Genomic DNA, 15,521 nt, shown 5'->3' with positions numbered 1-15,521 from the left:
TGTTTTCTGATTGATTAGTGTTTGATCACTTGCCATTCAACATGTTGAATTTACAATATATGGACATATTGGACATACTTCTATATATATATATATATATATATATATATATATATATATATATATATATATATATATATATATCCTGACTCAAGAAACCTCTAAGCAAAGAATTATCTCTGCTGGCATCCAGTAATAATGGGAATACATTCAATATCAATAATGGCCGAAATGTCGAACAGCAAAACATATCCTTTCTAACAACACTACTTCTCTATATGTAGTTACATTCCTAGCTGCAACTCTCACCCCAGAAGTATTACTAACTATGCATTCCTTTGCCTAAGTGATTCTCCCTACTTAATTTTCTAACTAATGTTATGTTCCTCCACATATACAAGTTCAACCATACATTTGTCTATATTCAAGTGTTTAAAGTTTTATTTTATTTGGTACTATGTATATATTTTTGTTTTTACATTTTTATCCTTAACACTCATTTTTTGTCTATAATTTTATTACTTGATGTGATGATTTTGTATGTAAGCTTAGGCTGAAGCTTTTTTCCCTGGGCCTCCGCTGAAAATGGGCACTGTCCCAGTCGGACCATTCCAGTAAACAAATGTAAAATAAATATATATATCTATATCTATATATATATATATATATATATATATATATATATATATATATATATATATATAAAACATACATGTGTGCATGTGTGTCTGCATTTCTGCTGATAAATGTCATTAAGCAAAACATCAAAATACATTATGTCGATGCTTACACATTGACAAAACACTTACCTGGAGCTAAAATTGCCAAAACAGTACCAGCTAAAAAGGGAAACAAACACCACAAATTTTCTGACACCTTTTTTTTGAATACTGGCACTGGTAAGACTGATAATTATAGGGTTTACATCAATGTAATATGTAGGACTGAGGTTAGTGGCAGGTGTAGGATTTGGTTTAGGGTTAGTGAAAGGGTTACTTTATGTTTTTATGCTAACCTTAACCCTAATATTATCCTTCTCCTCCCCTTCTTAAACTTTAACAGCTGTAACACACTGAGGTCTTGCTGTATTCCTCTATACCTCATCTTTCCTTGCTTATTCTTAGTTTTATCATCCTGCTTAACACAGTTTCACATGACAGCCTATCCCCCTCTGCTAGCTTAAATCTTTTTCCCTATCTGAAAAGTAACAAATAACTCCTGTTCTTTTTTCTGTTTGAAATTAATTCATCAATGTATTTACAAGGTGTTATACACTACACAGCACTTACTGGTTCGAATGTAGCTAATGGAATTATTTTACAAATTAGTTGTATACTACGGTAACAGCTGCCTTCAGCTCCATAAGTCTTCAGTTATCCTTGCATTACACAAAAACCTCTAAATCTTACTTAAATGTTTATTAAACTCACGGGAATATCTCGTAAAGCTTTGTCAGCCTGACTCAAGAAACCAGTAAGAAAAGAATTATCTCTGTTGGCATCCAGTAATAATAGAAATACATTCATAATGAAGAATGGCCGAAATGTCGAACAGCATTATGTCAACCACAAAAGGTCGAACTTCACATTGCTGAAAAATGTGGCTCACATTCTGTACAGGGGAGCAAGCCCCACCCTGCCATTTCCACCCCACATTAATTATATATACTATCTCTAAGATCATACTACAATGGGAAAAAGGGAAAACACCATTCCCTGCTGTACTGCAATCTCATCTGCGCTTTCAGTTTTGGCCTTTTTTGCTTTACATAATGCATTTAACATTTTGACTGTTCTGTGTTATAAATTTAACCCTAATAATGATATGTCAGTGGTGTAGCCTTAAGCAATTCAGTAAGCCACATTAGTTTTCAATTATCACTAATCCTTCATTTTCCTCGTAAAGTGCATAATTTAAACCATATTTCTGTTATACATTAGCCTGTATTACCTGGTTATCAACAAACTACAACAGCTTTCAAAAGAATAACAATCACTTGGCTTCCCATTTCTTTAGACCAATATTTATTGGTATTAATTGGTCAAATGAAACAACATGTATCTTTGGTTTTATAATTACATTTCTAACAGTCAACACAAACTTGGTCATAACATAAGGAGTCCTATTCTTAATCACTCAATAAGGTAATACAGCTATCCTATCAAATACTTCAGTAATAAATCTTGTTACAGATATGGGTTTCTTCCATTTAGACTTACAGTAAGGTACTGTTAATAAATTTAATAGTTTAAATTGCACTGTTTCATAATATGGATCAGACACATTCTGACCTCACTTACCTGTAATTAGAGTTAACTTATCCTACAAAATATGACAAAATAACCTACAAAATATGACCACTTTCAACCTCCCAAATTACATTTCTCATAATAGTTTTAATCAAATTCAAAAAAGTCTGAAGCGGCATTTCCTGGAAATAATTGTAAAGCATACAAAGAAAGGCAAGAACAAAAAAGTCTAAAGCCTAAACTCTCTGGTCCAGCTCTAATATTTGAATGAGTAGATGTGTAGATGTGTATATAGATCTTTCCTGAGATTTTCCACTCAGATGTTTATATAAGGAAGGGAATTCCATAGGCATTTGGGTCTCATGGCATTTATGATATTTATGATACCTTTTGCAAGACTTCATATGAGAAAAACTCAGTGGTACCTGAAATTTGTTTGGTCCCAGCATCAACATACATTGACTAATTCCAGTTTTGGGATTAGAGATTTTATGGTGAAGATTGTGACTCCCATGCACTGGCCCAGTAATCAAGGAGCCTTAATCCTCACCACTAACACCAGTGATGGATGTGCACATTGGGAAGATAACAAGTACACACACAGTAAAGTACGATTTCCCTTAAGGCACACAGAGATCACAGTCAGTCTGGGGCTGGTTTTTCCCTTTCTCTTCAGATCCCCAATAAGACTCCCCACTGACACAGCTATAGGGTCTTATCCCTGCATAATTCTGATCCTGAAGATTTACAAGGTTGTGTTTTGGAAAAGGCTGAGGTAGGCATAGGGGAGTGTGCAAGCCTAAAAGACAGACTTTTATAAAAAAAACTCTTTTCATCTTAAAATACAGCACTTTACAGCTCTTAGGGCTAAATAAAGAATATAATTGGAGGTATGTAATTTAGTGGCAGTAACTGAGTAATTGTTTAAATGTTTTTTTAATTGGTTAATTATGGTATTTGTAGCAATTTAAGCTTTGATGTAAGTAATGTATTTTACTCTTGGAAGGCTTCTTTTCTGAGGCGCTAAGTTTTATTAAATTGTGATTCTTTTGAACCTGTGTCCATTATAGTTTTGCATATCATCAAACACACCTACTTACTGGCTTCCTTTTCCACCGTCCCAGTCAAGGTGAACCATAGTCAAAGGTATTTTGAATGGGATCCCTCCTAAAGTTCTGACTGGAATAGACTGCCAGGCAAGTAGTGCTCCCCTGTAAGCACTGCATGTTTCACAGTGGTTAACTCAGAGGATGTGTCTGTCTTAGCAATGGCCTCTGTCAGAGGCTGTGTCTGTCTTAGCAATGGCCTCTTTGCCATTCACTATGATAAGATATAACTTCTTGAGTAGTTTGCTACCCTTGTTGTCTCAAGACAATCTACTGTATGCATTTTGTCCTTCCCACTTACTGGCTTCCTCACCTTTTGTTCCCCGCCTTGCCTCCGTGGACATCTATATGCCACTTGGCCTCACTGGTTGCATTCAAAACATTTAACCCTAGATGTTGGATGTGTATCTGGACTAATGACTTCCCCTGCAACTGGCAGATTCTGTTAGGGCTGCCAGAGCTGCCCACCATGGGTTCCTTTAGCCCATGAGCAACACTGGGTGTCCCTTTTCTGTGCAGGGATGCCCTGCTTCCTAGATATAGGTCTCCCTTCTTCCCCATCTCATCTGAAGTAGCACATTGTCTATCAGCTAACCAGATCCTCATGTCCTCAGGCAAAATGGCACAGTGGTGCAGCGGTTAATGCTGTTGCCTCACAGCAAGAGGTTCTCCGGTTCGATTCTCAGCTGGGGTGCCTTCTGTGTGGAGTTTGCATGTTCTCCCTGCATTCGTGTGGGTTTTCTCTGGGTACTCCAGTTTCCTCCCACATTCTAAAGACATGCTTCTGGAGCATTTCTCCCCGGGCCTCCGCTAAAAACAGGATCTGTAGAACCTAGTCGGACTTTCCCGGTCAACAAATGTTAAATAAAATAAAATAAATAAAGTGCTAAGGGCTTGTTCCCTCTCCAAAAGGTCTGCAGTCCTTCAAAAGTGGTGACCTGAAATCCACTCACCCACCTATGAAAGTAAGTGTTTAGTTCAGCAACATATTCACACACACTTTCATCTGCCTTACGTCTATGCAGATGAAAAATTTTCCTATAAGCTTCAGGTGTTAGCTTAAAATATTCTAGCAAACAATTCTTAACAGCAGTATAATTTAAAAAATCATTGTCTGACTGTTTAGAAAGTACATTTACAGCTTTACCATTGAGTAAGCGGGTCAGAAATCATACCCAAAGCCTTTGGTCAACATCATACTGTTTACATACCCTCTCAAACATATGAATGAAACTATCAAAATTATCCCCCTCTGTAAACTGCAGAAGAAATTTACTGACATTTTGTGCTTCTGGGGTCCGGTTACTCCCTTCCCCATTACCTTCCATGACTCTGGCAAAGAGTCAGCATCTCCTTTCCATACTGCCTTTGCCTCTCCTTCTCCACAGCTTCCATTTCCAAATGCCTGGTCTCCAACTCAAGTCTCTTTAGCTCCAGATGGATTTTTAAGTCCTCTGCAGAAAGGTTGAGCTGTCCATTCTCTGAGTGTTGTACATCTCCACAGCCAGTCTGATCATCCTCCTAATTGCTGTTTTCTGATGCAGCTGTGACCAAGGCTGCACTCATGTCTGCATTAGTCAGGTTTCCATGCAACAGTCCTTTAACTTGGCACATCTCAGCCCACTGGCTCCTTGTCAGCTTGCCAAACTCCTCTGCTGACATGCTTGCCTGCTCTCCCTGGCTAACTAAGCTAACAAAAGAAATAAAACAATTGTGATCTGAACTCTGAGTGTTCACTGTGTTGCTTATTTAGAGTACAAAATACCTTCAGTGATCACTGTAAACAAGCTACAGGAATTCACTATCCACACCACTACAAGCCAATTAGTATGTGATGTGGCTAACTCACTACAATCAAACAATTAATATTTGATGTGGAAACCCCACCACTGCCACCAATTAACATGTGATGCCCGTGCACTGGCCCTGTAATCAAGGAGCCTCAATCCTCACCACTAACACCAGCGATGGGCGTGCACATTGGGAGGATAACAAGTACACACACAGTAAAGTATAATTTTCCTTAAGAGTACACAGAGATCACAGTCAGTCTGGGGCTGGTTTCTCCATTTCTCTCCAGATCCCCAATAAGACTCCCCACTCGCATAGCTATAGGGGTCAGATCCCAGCCTAGTGGTCAAGCTAAAACCTCCAATACCCTCTCTGTCCAACTAGTACTTCATGTCCATGCCCAAGTAGCTGACACACACATACACACACTTTAAGATTTGATTTAGATACAAAAACAGAGACACTTCTGGGGAAGGCTGGCATAGGCTCTCCAGCTTTGCCCCCTTTTGTCCCAGACCATAAGGTAGTAATTACTGCCACCAACCACTAATAGCAGCTACTAATAAGGCCCTTACAAAAGGGTGTCCAATTTTACTGTGCAATACTATTATCCAAATAGTAAGCGTGACCAGAATTTTTAAGGCTATTGGAGTGGCTTAGTACAGTATCTCTAAATACATGCAAGTACTCTAGAGCTTACATTGTATCTGCACAAAACAGCCACAGTTGAAAGGTTTAAAAATAGTTAATAATAAATAATAAAAACACAAGACAAATCCTCTCAATTCAACACAGTGCTAGTCAAGAGTTCAGACACAAGAACTTTAAAACAATACTGTAGGATAATATGACATAAATATAGAAAACAGTGAGTCTAATCTTACTATTTTCTATCTATTTCTAAGAGAAATACTAAAGTCTAAGATCCTACTTACATAAAAAGCAATCAAGTGCTGGTGATGTCAGTTCTGAAGACAAATGCAAAATGCTATCTCTTTCTCTCTGAGATCTCTTACATTGATAATACATCACTGTTGACTCATTTTAGATTACATCATTCTTGACACTTCTCTGGTTCCCAGTCTACCAGAGACTCTAGATTTACATTTCTTAGTAAGCTTGCACTGGTCAGAAAGTCACAGCAATAAAAGATATTATACATGTAAAATCTAGCAATTAACACTTGTCTTAAGACAATAATAATAATTCCTTCATCCAGATATCCTGTCTCTGAGGTTTGAGTTCAAACAGTCATAAAATGCTTTACCTTATCAGTTTTTTCCAGCAGGGTACACTGTGGTTACATTTTTGAAGTTCAGAACATATAACACTGTTTTTCTCACATTTAGTTTGCTTACATTTGTAAAACAACATGTGGATTATATTAATATTTACAATGACATAGAATTATCTACAAAATTCTATCTTGCTGGACTGGCATCCTTTCAGCTTTTTCAAAATCCAGGTATTCTGTTCTCAGTTATTGCTTTGCCACAGTCAATCACAACAGATGCCACAGATTTTGCTTGGGGAGTAGTGTCTGTGTGGATAAAAATGCAAAGCCTTTGAAACAACAGACAGATGAAAACACATTGACTTAAGAGAGATGTTAGCTCTAATAAATGCTCACAACTCTCTCAACCATGCTTTGTCACTGGGAATGTCTTGAACAAGCAATGGGAAACTAGGTCTTACCCTCTGTGCATATTAGCCATGGTAGCCTGGGAAGCAACTTTTCAGCACAATTTCACTCTACAGACATCTTACATATCATCAGAGCAAAAATATGTATCAGTCAAGCTCAACAGGACCAGGGCAGATGCTCATGAATGGATATTAAATCAGGTGGGCCTTCTAACAATTGATCCATCTGTGGAAAGCACATCGAATAGATTTACTTGCTTCTGTTATCCACAATCAGTTGGCAAAATTCTGCAACAGGAATCGATGCAATAAGGCAGGGAAGACAAATTTTTTTTTCTTTTACATGGACAGGAATGTTCCTGTATGCTTTTCCACAATTTCTGAGAATTTCTAGGGTCGATCTGAAGATTCACAAGGACCCTCCAAAGATTATTGTGGTGACTACTTTCTAACCCAGACAACAGTGGTTGTCCCTTCTTTAGAAAATAGCCAGTGGAAATTACTCCAAGCTTCCTCATAGGCTGGATTTACTCACATAAGACCAGACGTGTTTGATACATCCTAACCCCAAGCAAATACAGCTGACATTTTGGATGATAAGAGTTTTAATATATTTTATGAACTTTTCTCTGAGGAAGAACAGCAGGTATTTATGGGGACAAGAATGTCTGCTACTAGAAAATCATGTATTAGCAGATTGAAAAGGTTTTCTAGTTTGTGACAACAAAGTAACAACACCATAGGTCTAGGGTTTCTCTGGTTTATCAGTATTTGTGTCAGTTGCTATCCTATAGCCTGCCATATTCATCAGTCAAGGTTCATTTGTTGGCTATTTCAGTATGTCTGCCTATAGATCCATCTCTTTCAATGCAACCTCATTTGAAAATATTTTTGAAAGGGGTGTTGCATAAGAAGCCTCTGAGGAAGCAGACAGCTCCTCCCTTGGAACTTTATTTTGTTTTAGAAAAACAACCTCTTGCTTCATTTGAACCAGTTGATCAGGCTGACTTGACATTTTTAAGATGGAACACATTCTTATTAATTGCTCTGACCTCTGCAAGAAGACTGAGTTGCAAGTTCTCATGGAGGGTCAGCCTTATCTCATTTTCCACAAAGACGGGGTTTCCCTAAGAACTAATCCTTGATTTATGCCTGAACTGGTATTCCATTTAACCTAAAACCAAGCTATCTATTGCCCTGTCTCCTTCCAAGAACTTAAAAATGAATAAGAAAGGATTCTTCATGCCTTTGATGCCCATAGACAACTCAGGTACTATCCTGACAGAACAAAATCTTTCAGAACTTCTTATCAGTTTTTCAAGTTTTGTGATGGACCCCAGAAAGCAGGACAAAGTTAGAAGGGGTTGATGTCAGCAGTGGTTCTCTCGAGGTTCATCATCAGCAGTGGTTCTCTCGAGGTTCATCATCAACCACTGATCATAACAAATATACAGGTCTAAGGTATGGAGGGGTACACACTAGAGCAGAGTTAGTAATTAGTAAAGGCTATAATTTATGCCAGTTTACTCACATGTATTTACTGAAGGGTTAGTAATAACCTGCGGTCCCTAAAGCAGCTCCATGCTGGATTACACAGGAATGACAAAATATTTAGTTTCACTCCTTAGTTTACAGTGCAGCTAATTCTGGGCTAGTTGTGTGATTTTATATAAAATCTCTCATATAAAAAGGAAAAGGTCTGTGTAATGTGACATAACTTGTCATTTTCTGATATTAGGAGGTATTGTATTGTCTTTATGTTTAATTTAACGACTATTGGAGGGCAATTCTTAATGTTATAACTTATACATTGTTTCTGATGGCAGCACATTGTGTTAGAGGAATACAATCTAGTCTAAGGAGAGACAGAATTGCCATTTTAGGTTGCAAAAATAGTGAAGCAAAAGATTTTATTTAAAGTTGTTTAAAGTAATTTAGTACTATGTGTTGAACACAGTACTAAGGTAGCTTTTCTTAAAATGGCAGCCCCACATTTAGCTAAACTCCCATTCCATGATTTTATTCCTAACTCATGGGAAGCAGCAACATCATACCCTTGTCCAAATGTTATCTCCCATGTACCATTAATGAAAATTCACCATTTTCCCAAGTGATCATTTATAATAAGATTTTAAAAAGTATAATCTGTGCTGAAGTTACTAAACACATTAACACATTTTAACTCTTAAAGCCACAGTCAACATCACTTCAGAAAGGGGTCTAATGCTGTAAATAGACTATACTTGTTTGCTGATATGGAAAAGATGAATCTCACTGCTGCCATCTTTTGGTCTTGAAATAAAGATTTGACATGTTTGGTCACCAGTCACTAAACTAGCTGTCACTGACTCAGGGGAAGGACTGCTAAATAAGTTTTCTAATTTAGCGAGTAATGATCATAACTATACTATATATAAGTAAAGGTTTCATATTCGGTTCCACTCTCTTTGCTGCTTTCACTAACCATCTCCCTGTAGAACTTAATTAAAATTTCAAATCCCCCTTTTCTATTTCTACCTTATCACATTAGATGACTTATGCACTCCCGTAACTCCAGTAGCACCTATTAGATAATCATGAATGAAAAAGTTACTGGTATTAGGTATACATCCTTTTAATAACATTCAATGGATCACTTGATACAAAGAGCACAGCTGAGCTGAAGTTTTCATCTTAAATAAGTACACAATTGATCAAATAAGTACCTGTAAGATATTATGTTACATCAGTATTTAGAAAATGAAGATCGATAAATTGTAATAAACACAACTACAGTTTAGCAAACTTGAGAAACACCTATCCAGTTCACACAAAATACATAATTCTTTCCATAATTCATATGTAATGTTTATTCCACTGAAAATAGCAATTAAAAAAATTATTGTAATTAGCTTTTTCTCTCATTAACCTAATTACTTAGCCATGAGTGTTCTTGGCATTTGTTCATAGGTTCATAGGTAAGTAACAGGTTAGCTACCCTTATGGGCCATTTTATGCCTAGCCAATTTTCCTTTCTGTGCTTGTGTTAACCTATCCTAATAGGTTAGAGATTGACCTTACCCATCCCATGGTTGATAATTATATATTACCCCTAATGACAATAACTGGGACCATACCATAGATAATTTGAGGGGACCCATGACTGGATAAAGCTTTTAAGAGCTGCCTCATCCATCAGTAGTCATGGGGTAAATTTTCTGTTTCCCATCCATAGATCCAAGTTTGCTTGAAAATGGACAGTGATGAACTTTGTTTTATGTAGATGGGGAGTCTATTCCAGAACAGCAGTATCCTCTGTGAGGTATATCTGCCCCTGCAAACCATTCTGTTGTCATTACAGAAGCAGTTTAGATCCATAGAGCAGACACGTTTGATACCATTCAACTTGCTGATGTCTAGTAAATCCATCAGTATTGCATCGGTGACTTGTATGCCAAACACAGGTCACCTCTTAGTCTTTACAATACCTTTAGCAATGTATCTCTGTGGAAATTCTAGTTGTTGCATGTGTCTGGACAAATGCATGCCAAAGGGAGTATTACATTCAATGACTCCTAATGAGGGCTGAGTAAAGGGGGAAAATGGCATCCCTGGATCTAGACACAACCCTTTGTTTGCAAGCAATAAAGCCAATTAGAATCTGTTTTCCTATACTTCCAAATAACACTGAGAGTTTTTTTCTAAATAGATGTCTTTATAAACCTTTGCAAATAAAAATAATGCTACGACTGATCAAAACATCTAAAAGTGCATGCTGCTTGGTCAAGTAGTATGTGTTGTTATTATGATATTAATGTAAATTAGTTGATTAAAGAAATCTACAGATATAACATATTTTAAGTTTTTTTAATAGAGTACCTCACTCCAAGATGATGTCACCCATTGTAGTCTGTCATTCTTCGGACAACGCCGTAGTACACATGTTTCCTGAACTGCTGGTTTTAACTCCTTCCTACACATGTTTTCTGGCAACATGTTGGACTTAGAGGAATGACTGAAACTTTGGCAGTAGACATCACGCTTCCTGATTCCTCTTCCACAAGATTTTGTACACTTAAAATGAAAAGATAAACCAATGTCAATGACACAATTTTATAAACATTTCCTAAGTACTTAAACATTTTAATATAATAATTATTGTTTTCTGAGAAATCGTCATTTTCCTTGTATTCGTCTCTTCTTCTCCTGATCAGAGGAAGAGTTTTTGTTCAGCAAAGCTGAATTAATTAACTTGATATTGTAAAATGCTATTTTCAAACTGCTCTCTGTAAACATGCATATTATTGATTTAAAAAAATATGTGTAATTGTTACAAGTTATAGTAATCATTTCCATTACATAAGGTTTGAATACTTCGTTACTTTGAAAAAAACTGAAGTAAAACATTACTGAGATTGAAACATTATGCAGGCCTGCTTTATAGTCACATAACAATCTGTATCAATGTAATACTAACATCCTCACAAATGAACATTAAACATTAGTACCAAAATCAAAAAGCTTTAAAAAATCTGATCCCCAAAGAATGCCAATCAATTCATAAAGTCCAGAAAAATAGAAATAGATTAGAAGAGACAACTACAAAGCTGTGTCTCACTAAGGTGCAAATTGTTGAAGCTTTAATCAGAAGGAATAAGAAATTAATCTTCTGCCTGACAAAAACGTACTGAAAGCATACTTTTTCAAGGGATTACTCCCCCAAACTCCTTAATGTGAAGTACTTTACACCCACCTCCTTACTTAAAATATGGTATCACTGCAGTCACATGATGAAAGAGAAAATCCCACATACAGTAAGTCTCTGTTGGCACACAAATAAAAACCATACTAGAGACATTTTCTATGTGAAACAGTAACTACCAGTCTGAGCAATCAGTACATTATAATTGACAAGTTAAAACCTTGACCAGTAGAGACACTGAGAAACAGCAAAGTTTATCAGGCTGTTTCTAGTACTTCAAAATGGTATTTATTTTATGCTATTCTTCAAGACATGTATATTTTTCAATGTATTTGAATAGATATCTAACTTTACTTTAGAAAAAACATGCATTTACAGATTGAGATATTTCCAACTTTTAATAAAAAAAATATTTCTTTTAACTGTACCACTGACTAAAATTCTTGTATGACAATGTAGAGTTATACTGTACAATACTGTTGGCAGAGTGACGGTGCAGTTGCTCATATTACATCAACCCGTGTTACCTTATCTCAAGCACAAAAGCTTGAAGTTGAAGCTGCTCACATGCTGTTGTTTGTTTCACATAAAAATGATAGCTTAATACTCCAACTGTACTTTCTTTTGAGTATTCAAATCTTGCAGCCAGGCAGACAAATAGTAAGTCAGGATTTCACCATCTGTCAGGGATTACTTTTCCCTTCAAGGTGCAGAGGCCTTGAGGTGAAAAAATAAAATAAGGAGATATGAGGTGTAGAGCCAATGAGCAGGAGTGTGCAAGGCATTTCCCACCTGCAGAAAGTGATTTTAGTACTTTTCTTATGTCATTTGTCCAAAACCTGACAATTTTAAGTAGTAGTGTTGTAAGAATTAATATACTGAACTGTCAGCTACAATCAGTTCTTACTGGGGCAATTGAGAAACAACTGCAGATATTTCAATGGCATCCAGTACCATTCAGCTGTCCCTGGTTTTGGTTCTGTCTCTCTTAATCACTCCTAAGCTTTAGAGAAAAGGTGGTGAATTACACTTATAATAAATAATGACAATAATTAGAGACATAGACTTCTTTTACTTCAGAAAATGTATATTAGTCCACATTCCCTTATTTTGTCGATGTATCACGTTAATAGTATTAATATTTTAAATGTGTCTCCTGGTTATTTCTGGATTTGTTCTTGATTCTATTGAGATTTGAACCTGAATGATGAAAGCTATGAATGGTGCAGTCTTTGGAGAGAATTGCTGCTGATGGGCTTGACCACTGCAGACAGGATAATGTTTATGACAACCATCACTCTTATCCATGAGAAAACCTGATGGCCATGCAACCTCTGGTAGAGATCAGGAACCTCACTGGCCATTTTCAGAAATTACAAGGGCAGTGATGACATCCTGACATCACAGCCTTAGCCAATCCCACAGCCAGGAAATTTGACTGCTCACTGTGTGAATGATGGCTAATAGCTACTGCATATTCACATTTTCTCACATATCCTTCATTCTTCAGGGCTACAACTTAGTTATTATTGAGGCTGCATTCCTGAGGAGTCAGGAGCTCCTCTCAGTAAAGGAATATGGCTAGGGGTACACAGGAAGGAGATGGATCGTAGTGGAAGCCATGCAAGCTAACAAAGGCTGTCTGGCGGTTGGGGAAGTGTTAAAAAAAAAAAAGAAAGTCGTTACTTCAAGAAGCCATAGCATATCCTCATAAATATCACTTTATGATGATGTCAACACACAAAGATAGCAATACTTCGAATGAATACTACCTATTTTTTATTGGGGGAGGGGGTGAATAACAAAATCTTAGGTGGTTGCACTGCACTTGTCCCTACTGCATATGCATCAAGAATTCCAAGCATGTTTAATATTGCCAGGTTACAGTAAGCAGATGTTGTCATGGTGACAAATTGGTATAAAGATGCATGCAAATTAGCTGTATAAGAATCATATTCGTATCACCCACATTCTGACGTGGTGTACCAGGATGACTTTCTGCAGCATACAGGCAGGGACGTTTTGGGGGAAGTGTCCATCTTGACAACATCATTATTATTATTATTATTTTTTTATAGGGACAGTGGGAAGGGCAGTGAACACTACAGTACTATGATATTTTGATGGGTAAAAGAGAGGGAAGCAAGGTGATCACATTAAATGATGGGCACGATATAAGTATCCTGTAAGGCAGAAGTGGAAGATTAATGCAAGGCAGTGGACATGGTACTAACAGCACATATGGAATTGTACAAATAAACACATAATGCCTGCATGTCAGGTAGTGGATAAAGGTGTGGTTATACATGTACTGCTTCTGTGACACCGTACAGATTGGGTGGGAACTTAACATGCATTGCTAGTGCTACACCATGCACTTATTGCATTGTTTGATTAACAGATGGATCAGATAGTGAGGTTTCTTTCCATTATCACATCAGGAAAAATAATAAAGCATGCATGGCAAAAGCAATTAGTACTACATAATAAGTCTGTCACAGACCTCATTTGAGTAGCACAATTTTTTCCCTGAGTCTTGAATGTAAATATACAGAGAACTGTAACAAGTGATTCTGAAGAGTTCTAAGTTATTACTGAATGGAATTTATAGAATATATGAAGTGAAGAAAGGGGCACACAGACAAAATTGATGTATTTGAATTCATTCTTCTTGCCAGAAATAAAGTTAGAATAAAAAAATATATCCTAAAACTGACAGCTATAGCACAGGTACCAGACACACCTTTGAAGAAGAAGAAAAAGAAAATCTGCACAGATTAATAGATTTATAAAGTTTACAAAGCATTCTCAGTCCATGGACTATAATCACCTTGCCAATACATATCCTCATTGGGTATATCCTGTGTGCAGAAGGCAAAATAATTCAAGCCCAGGAAGAATTTATGTCTATCTATCTGTCTGTCACTGTTCATTCAGATTCAGGTCTTTAGTTTGAGTGCTTTTGAAGACATTTGTTTTGTAGGGCTGGATCCTCAATGGTACAGAATACTAATGATAAACTCCCGTTTGGAGTCTACAAGAGACCGAGCATAGGGATAGGGTTTCAAAACTGTCTCTGTAGTTTAGGATCCTTAGTCTGGTAACTTTTCTACTTAGAAACATTTGCAGGTTTTCTAGCTGCCTGATATGTTTGAATAGATATATATTCAATGTAGCAGTGTATTCTATAACTGGTTTTCTCAAGCAAAATATAAAATACTGACAACTTGTTTTGATTTTGATGAAATACTTTTAATTATAAATTAGGACGGACATATTTCCTGACTACTGTTCCAGCCTCATGGTCAGAGGATAGGAAGTTGTCTATGAGGGTATTTTTCTGATGATTAAATCATTTTAGAGTATAACTGTCTATACTGTAAACTACTGCTGAAGTTTGTTTACCAAACATGGCAATGCTGCACTTCTTTGCATTTTATTTAACTGCATTCCTAATGCACCACTACGTACTGTTTAATATATTCAGATTTGTATCATTTAGCCCTCACTATAGTAACACTGTATCAGATGCTGAGTGAATGATAACATCCAGCTTGCAATCCTCTGCAAATCTGGTCGGCCATGCATGTGAGTTAATGGTAAGGCAATCTGAAAAGCAAACTGCAAACAGATAAGATGCAAGTACTTAGCCAGTAGAAATATCTCTAGTCATCATGTTTTGCTTTCTGGGGTGTCTGTCACCTGTTACTGTAACTATGTAGGTTTGATTTGTCAGACATTTTCCTATCCAACTTAAAGCATAAGGGTCTAGCTACATTTGGACTGTTAAGGTTCTTTACAATTCCAGCATGGAGAAAGGGGTTAAACAGCTTAGCTAGATCTAGGTATACTGTATAAACTGCATGGCCACCATCAAAATCTGAAATGAGTTCCTCAAAGAAGTTATCTAAAGTACGTATACCTGATCTCCCTTTGACAAAATCATAATGGTGCAGGTCTAGACCATATTTTTATATCAGAACGTATGAAATTGGATATACAATGCTCCATAGCTTTACAAATTAGACCAGTTAGGCTGAGAGATTTATT

At 36.7% G+C, this 15,521-nt stretch overlaps 1 protein-coding gene across 1 annotated transcript in view; it reads right to left on the bottom strand.

Moving 5' to 3' along the window:
* The window catches only part of ADAMTS18 (ADAM metallopeptidase with thrombospondin type 1 motif 18), a 403,884-nt gene that overhangs the window by 45,869 nt on the left and 342,494 nt on the right, over positions 1 to 15,521 (bottom strand). The window contains exon 15 of the mRNA XM_044055552.1: positions 10,649 to 10,843. Coding sequence (XP_043911487.1) covers positions 10,649 to 10,843 — 195 coding nt within the window. The remainder of the gene's footprint in view (positions 1 to 10,648; positions 10,844 to 15,521) is intronic.

The sequence above is a fragment of the Protopterus annectens genome, chromosome 14.part0, assembly GCF_019279795.1.
Source record: "Protopterus annectens isolate FY-2018-M chromosome 14.part0, PAN1.0, whole genome shotgun sequence".
Taxonomy (NCBI): domain Eukaryota; kingdom Metazoa; phylum Chordata; order Ceratodontiformes; family Protopteridae; genus Protopterus; species Protopterus annectens.
Note: the sequence above shows the minus strand (reverse complement) of the source record. Positions and strands in the feature narration are given on the sequence as shown.